The 7,799-nt window shown below is 32.4% G+C and overlaps 1 protein-coding gene across 1 annotated transcript in view; it reads right to left on the bottom strand.

The window, feature by feature from the left end:
• Positions 1 to 1,627: 1,627 nt before the first annotated feature.
• LOC115876212 overlaps positions 1,628 to 7,799 on the bottom strand; it is a 105,861-nt gene continuing 99,689 nt past the window's right edge. The window contains exons 32-33 of the mRNA XM_030891911.1: positions 6,096 to 6,194; positions 1,628 to 1,664 (exon numbers count right to left, since the gene is read on the bottom strand). Coding sequence (XP_030747771.1) covers positions 1,648 to 1,664; positions 6,096 to 6,194 — 116 coding nt within the window. The 3' untranslated portion in view covers positions 1,628 to 1,647. The remainder of the gene's footprint in view (positions 1,665 to 6,095; positions 6,195 to 7,799) is intronic.

The raw sequence follows: 7,799 nt of genomic DNA, 5'->3' as shown, positions 1-7,799 counted from the left end.
AATAATTACAGAACTAATTTGTTATATTAACAACAAATTTTAAAATCATGAAATATAAACATTTATTAATTTTCTAAGCATGCAGTGTAATGGAACGAAAATATAAATAAAAAATTAGAAATCAAAATTATTTATATTAGGTGCTTTATATTACTGTTTAAAAATTATATTTACTTTTACTGGCATTTACTTTAAAAAACAAATGAAATATTTCTTCGCAAAAAACTACATGTAAGAGAATTAGCATAAACAAAATACAAACATCGTTAACTTTTTTTTTAAATTGGCACTGGTAAAACTTTCATTTTAATTTTCTCACCTCATAGTTTGAGTTCGATAACCATTTACTTAACCACATTACTTAAATATGATTATTAAGTTCAACTAATTCATATTATTAAAACATCTAAAATACAAATCTGTATTTTTAAAATTAATTGTAAGTTCATCTCATCTCTCTTAAAAATTGTTACTTCTTAAAATTTCCCATTAAAAAATAGACCATATATCATATAAAATTAAATAATTGAAAGATCGGACTACGGAAAACCACACAAATTTTCTGCACATGCACACAATCGTCAATAAATACAATTAAAAAATAACAACTATTTTAGTATTTTAACTATTTTAATAAACGCAAAAATAGCACAGTATTTTACGGCGAAGTTATAAAAATTTGGAAGAACTAATAATGCACTGACGCATACAAAAATCAAACGAATACTAAATTTCATTTATCAAAAGCATTCGATAGTCGTGGCTCAACGATAACCATTTAGTCGCACGGCGAGGTTGTCACATATGCTTTAGTATACAAATAAATGAATGATTTTATTCGAATAAAACCATTCGATAGTTGAAATCATTCATTCATTAAACATTCGATAGTCTATTCATTCGATAGTTCCCATCCTTTAGTTTAGAGGGTTCGATAAGAAGGGATTTTCGAAATTCCAGTTTCAAGAGGTGAAACCACCCCTCAAATATTACAATATTTTTTATTTAAAAAACGGTCAGAGTTTCCGAAAAAAAACACCTAAACACGTATATTTTATTTTGATTTTTACATATTTTAAGATTTTTAAAAATGTATGCAGGGTGTTTCGAAAAAATCTGGTCATTGATTAATCACGATCCTGCTTAAAGCGCTTGACGTAAAAAGCTGATTTTTGGAAAACAGATTGACTTTAGGGTCTAAAACTCTTAATCACGTATATTTTATGTTGTCGTTTTACATATTTTAAAATTTTTTTTAAAAATTTATACAGGGGTGTTTCATAAAAATATGACCATTAATGCTTAACGTTTCGGGAACATTTTTTTTAATTATTTTGTGTTATTCAAAATACTAGTAAGACAGATAGATATATTAATATTAGAAATAAACATACATTTGTATATATTTTAACTTGTAACGTAGGTTTATTAAACAATCTCAATAATATAAAACAAGTCATATACAATATTTAATAAGTTTAAAAAATATCACAAGCTTGTTGCAAACATTACAAATAAAATGTAACTTTTAATACTGTTCTTCTACTTTTCCCAGTTCTCCAGTTTTCCCATTAAAAACACTATATCGCCGGTTTTAAACATTTTTCGTAAGGTTTTTCCTCCCACATAAAGGGTAGTCCGTATTCTCTAGGCCACGACAGCACCTAAGGAAAAATTGTGCATTGTTTTCCGAATGAAGAAGAAAAAAATCAAGAATTCAATTTGAATTTTACTGTGTACCTATATTGCTGAAACTCCTGACAGTGATTCTAACAGATGATGAGTTTACAGATGATTACTTTAACCCACGAAATCCACAATAATAAATGTAAAGATAGTATGAACAGAAGACAACGGTCCTATTCCTTCCGGTTCTCTGTTCCTACTGCTCTAGTTTTAGAAATTAATTGTTACGCTCAGTTTGGCTAGATCTTGTCACGCCCACTCGGCACTCAGTGCCCACTGAGCCAGTATACAGGGTTGTTCACCACATACGACACGGAGTATTGTAGCTAAACGATGAGATTTTTACAAATTGTAAGTTTTGGGTTCGATGAAGGACTATTAGAGGTACAATTTAAAAATAATTTTACAGGATACAGAGTGTCCCAAATAAGTAAAAAATATCAAAGTTGTATTTTTTAAATGGAACACCCTGTATATTATTACATTTTTAGTTTCTACGATTAAAATAAAGGTAAATTTGATTAAGGTTTATTATACTTAAACCTTACCGGTTTTGAAATATTTTCAATTTTGTGAAATTGCAGTTAAAATTTTAAGGCTTCATTTCTCCAAGGGTATCAAAGTTTTTAATACTAAATGTTTACTGAAGTTTATTTACTGATCAGTTATTGTGTTGCAATAATAAAAATAATACTACCTTATACAGAGTGTCTAAAAATTTATTTTAAATAATTATTTGCTTCAAACGGCAATAACTTGTTTAATTTAAATGGAACACCCTGTATATTTTACGAGAATCAGATGCACAATTTAATTCTCTATCAACTTATATTATACCATTTTTTACCTATCTCTTTAAGTTTCCGTAGAAAATGCATTTTCTTGTAATTTAGAACTTATTTATCAATATACCCATGGACTATTGACATTTTAGATTATTTTTACAGATGTACCAAATTTTTAAAGAGTACAGATACTAATATTGTCGGTATAATTCATTTATTTCATTAAAAAAATAAAAAAAAACTGTTTAAATATTTGTCGAAGGGGACCAATTAATATGATTCCAGTATTCAAACTACATTAACTGACTGTTTGCGTTGATTAATAATAACAATTGCTCCAAATACTAAAAAACTGAATTTTGTATGGGCATTAGACAGTGTGATAAAAAGTAACACCTTAAAAATGATATTTCATTTTTTAATAAATGCTTATTTATAACAACAAAGACTTTAATTTGATAACTTATTATTATATTGATTTCTGACTCCACTGAAAAATCCACATTTATTTATAATAATTTATTAACGAACACAATTAAGTATGTCATTAATTAGTATATGGGCGGAAATAATGGTGTTATATTTAATTAATGGTATACTCTTTTATAAAGATTTAAATAGTTTTCGTTTTGCATACAAATCGGCTAGTAATATTATCGTTTTGCTAAAATATTAACATGTTATCGTTTTGCTAAAAACGATAATATTACTAGTCTGTACATTTTGTACATTTTTTGCTTTAAAAACAATCTAAAATGTCAATATTCCATGGATATATTGATAAATGAGGTCTAAATTATAAGAAAATGCATTTTCTACAAAAAACTTGAAGGGATAGGTAAAAAATAGTATAATACAATTTGATAGACAATTTAATTGTGCATCTGATTCTCCTAAAATATACAGAACATTCCATTTAAATTAAAGAAGTTATTGCCGTTTGAAGCTAATAATTATTTAAAATAAATTTTTAGACACTCTGTATAAGGTAGTATTATTTTTATTAATGCAACACAATAACTGATCAATAAATAAACTTCATTAAATATTAGTATTAAAACTTGATGATATCCTTGGAGAAATAAGCTTTAAAATTTTACTGCAATTCACAAAATTAATATTTCAAAAACAGTAGTTTAGAGTATAATAAACACTTAATCAAATTTACCTTTGCAATCGTAGAAACTAATGTAATAATATGCAGGGTGTTCCATTTAAAAAATACAACTTTGTTATTTTTTATTTATTTGGGACACTCTGTATCTTGTAAAAATATTTTTAAATTGTAGCTCTAATAGTCCTTCAACGAACCCCAAACTTACAATTTGTAAAAATCTCATCGTTTAGCTACAATACTCCGTGTCGTATGTGGTGAACAACCCTGTATAAACGCTCAAATTGTAGATATTAGTTTAGTTTTAATCATCTGCTGGTGATGCTAACATGGTTCTCGAAACGCGCGTTCAGTGTAAAAGTAAAAGTGTTTTGGTGTATTGTGGTGATTTAGTGTTTTATTTTGATGTGTAATACCAAAGGTTCTAACCCCTATCTGTGATATGAGAGCAATGAATGACAATGAGAATAATGAATGCCATCCCTCAAGTGACAATGTGCAGGACCACAAAAATTACTGTATGGAACCCATGAGGAATTGAGAGACCTAGAAGAAGACCAAACCTGAGATGGGACCATGATATTAGGAACACAACCTAACCGAGAAACGGCTTATTAGATGCGGAAATGTGTTGGTACACGGACGGATCCAAAAACGATAAAGGATCTGGCGCAGGAATTTACTGCAGCACTCCAAAGACTGAGATCTACCACAGTCTTGGAAAACATACCACAATTTTCCAAGCTGAACTATATGCTATTGAAACCTGTGTGCAACTGCTGGTAGAACAGCAATACACCGGGAAAACAATAAGCATATTTTCGGATAGTCAAGCCGCGTTGAAAGCACTTGAGGCAACGAAAAGCACGTCTATGACGATTCTTCATTGTAAGAAAGTACTCAATAGATTAGGAGATAGGAACAAAGTATCGCTAATATGGATACCGGGACATGTCGGCCCAGAGGGAAATGAACTCGCTGATTCCCTCGCCAAAACTGGTGCAGGCTCGCCATTCGTGGGCCCAGAACGGACTCATAGCGTACCAAAAAACCTCGCAAGAGACAGGCTCTGTGAATGGGTTAGAGTTGCAACGTTTCGGGACTGGTATGACAGTCCCGGACTGGAACATACCAAGACAATCCCTAGCAGGGCCATCCAAACATAGAACAGATGAACTCCTAAAGGCTGGTAGGAACGGAGCGCATACGCTTACTGCAGTATACACGGGCCACTGCCGGCTGAGATCACATCTACAGAGGATGGGACCGGTGGAAGACGCCGAATGCCGACTCTGTATGGAAGATGACGAAAAATGAAGCACGTTATGTGTACCTGCCCCGCTGGGGGCAGGGCCAGGTTTGAGGTGTTTGGCAAACCCACGCTAGATCTATCAAACCTAGAAGACATATCACCCTCGGACATAACGGCCTATGTCAAAAGGCTGTGACTTGAGGGTGAACTTTAATGCTCTTTTTTTTATTAAAAAGCTTGTAGAAACTGAGCCACAATAGGCCCTCGCGGCCGCAGTGAAGGGTCCCACCTAGGACCCACTCTTAGAAATTTAGAATTTAGAATAAGTGGGAGGGGGTTAATCTCTGCCACCTTAGAGATCTATTGTGTCAACCTTTCTTGAGTTATAACTCATCATACAGTCCCAGGACTTCCTACGGAGACCCGTGTCCCTCACAGTCGAGGAGCTACGACCCAGGCCGGGTAGACAAAACGGTAGTTTGTGTCGCCTGTTGGGTTTAGAGGTAGGAGGTAGGCTCCCGACCCTTGGAGGAGGTGGTAGCTTGTATGCCACTTGCGGAGGATGGTCTCACCCAAGTGTCAGCCACCTTTCCTGTAGTTCTCTTTGGGTTTGGCCCCTTGGAACTTTCATTGTTACTGTTCCCAGTGTCGCTAGGGGGTTTCCCCACAGCTTCACCGGTGATGTTTTTATTACTATTATTACCAGATCTCATAGTGTTCCTATGAGTCGCTAGGGACAGTCGGTCCACTTCTACAGAGCCCCGCATGTAGAAGTAAGGGGTAAAATACAATGGGGTGCCCCCCGGTGCCCCAAGGTTGAGGCTGTCCGTAGCCCCGCCCGGTATCGTTATATGTCTTGGTGCAATTCCCTGGATCCACCAAACCAAACCATGACACTACAGTCAGGGACAAGACGATGAGTAAGATGCTTCTTAGACCAAGCCAAGTGCTAGGGGGGATTCCCCCCAGCACCTGACCAGGAGCTTCCCCACCAACGACAAGGTCTTGCATCTCCTAGGGGAAGAGGACCCACTCTTAGTCAAATACAATTATGAATTAGTCAAATATTTAGTCAAATATAATTATGAATTACGAATATTAGGAAATTAGCGGGGATAACTTGGGCCCGCATAGTCAACAATAGACAGCAATGGGCCCAACTACAAAGAGAGTCTCAAAATATGCGAGGGAAGCTACACCATAATTGGAAATGGTTGAATAAGCTGAAAATGATGATGATGATGATAGAATTACCTACCGTGTGATACTAGCCCACCTAATTCAGTAACAACACCAGATAGCATGGGAAAATATGGAGACCAACCAATATCTGTAGAGTATGTAATCAGTATATCACCTGAAATAAAAAAAATCCATTTAAAATCGAATTATTCATCATTATTTCCTTAAAACTGTGGAAAATTAAACAAAAAATTGGTCAAATGCGAGTCGGACGAAGGGTTCCGTACCATTCATTATCTATACAACATTAGATACTATATTATTATAAACTTTTTTCCGATTTAGCTAAAATTTTGAATGCGCGTATAAGTAATTTAAAAAAAATGAAGAAACACATTACTAAAATTTGTATTAATCAATAATAAACATGTAAAAAGTAAAAATAAATATGTAAAAATATGTAAAATTTAAACAAAACGATTAAAAAAAAGTCGCCTTGACTAGGATTCGAACCTGCCTTACTACGGCTCCAAAGTCATAGTAGCGTAAAGTCCTAACGTTTTAACCATGCGGCCATCCAGGACTTGAAAGATTCTATGTAAAATTCTTACTTAAAAGATAATGTTTAGTGAAAGTACTTTTTTATTTATAAACGTTTATTTAATTCTGTTTTTAGTATTTGAGGTTATAGGGGCAACATAGATACACTATCTGTGAAAATTTCAACTGTCTAGCTATAACGGTTCATAAGATAGACTTATTAATAGGGTTCTTAGTAATAGGGTTCCCGTTTTTACCCTTTGGGTACGGAACCCTAAAAAAGAAACTCACACTACAGACTGAAGAAAAGTATACAGGGTTGTTTACCACATACGACACGGAGTATTGTAGCTAAACGATGAGATTTTTACAAACTGTAAGTTTTGGGTTCGATGAAGGACTATTAGAGGTACAATTTAAAAATAATTTTACAAGATACAGAGTGTCCCAAATAAGTAAAAAATATCAAAGTTGTATTTTTTTAAATGGAACACCCTGTATATTATTACATTTTTAGTTTCTACGATTAAAATAAAGGTAAATTTGATTAAGGTTTATTATACTTAAACCTTACCGTTTTTGAAATATTTTCAATGTTGTGAAATTGCAGTAAAAATTTTAAGGCTTCATTTCTCCAAGGGTATCAAAGTTTTTAATACTAAATATTTACTGAAGTTTATTTATTGATCAGTTATTTTGTTGCAATAATAAAAATAATACTACCTTATACAGAGTGCCTAAAAATTAATTTTAAATAATTATTAGCTTCAAACGGCAATAACTTGTTTAATTTAAACGGAACACCTTGTATATTTTACGAGAATCAGATGCACAATTTAATTGTCTATCAAATTATATTATACCATTTTTTACCTATCTCTTTAAGTTTCCATAGAAAATGCATTTTCTTGTAATTTAGAACTTATTTATCAATATACCCATGGAATATTGACATTTTAGATTATTTTTAAAGATGTACCAAATTTTTAAAGAGTACAGATACTAAAATTGTCGATATAATTTGTTTATTTTATTAAAAAATAAAAAAAAAATGTTTAAATATTTGTTAAAGGGGACCAATTAATATGATTCCAGTATTCAAACTACATTAACTGACTGTTTGCGTTGATTAATAATAATTGCTCCAAATACTAAAAAACTGAATTTTGTATGGGTATTAGACAGTCTGATAAAAAGAAACACCTTAAAAATGACATTTCATTTTTTAATAAATACTTAT

This window comes from Sitophilus oryzae, unplaced genomic scaffold (assembly GCF_002938485.1).
Source record: "Sitophilus oryzae breed Bouriz unplaced genomic scaffold, Soryzae_2.0 scaffold_1420_pilon_pilon, whole genome shotgun sequence".
NCBI lineage: Eukaryota > Metazoa > Arthropoda > Insecta > Coleoptera > Curculionidae > Sitophilus > Sitophilus oryzae.
The sequence above is the reverse complement of the archived record's forward strand: the minus strand, read 5'-3'. Positions and strand labels throughout refer to the sequence as shown.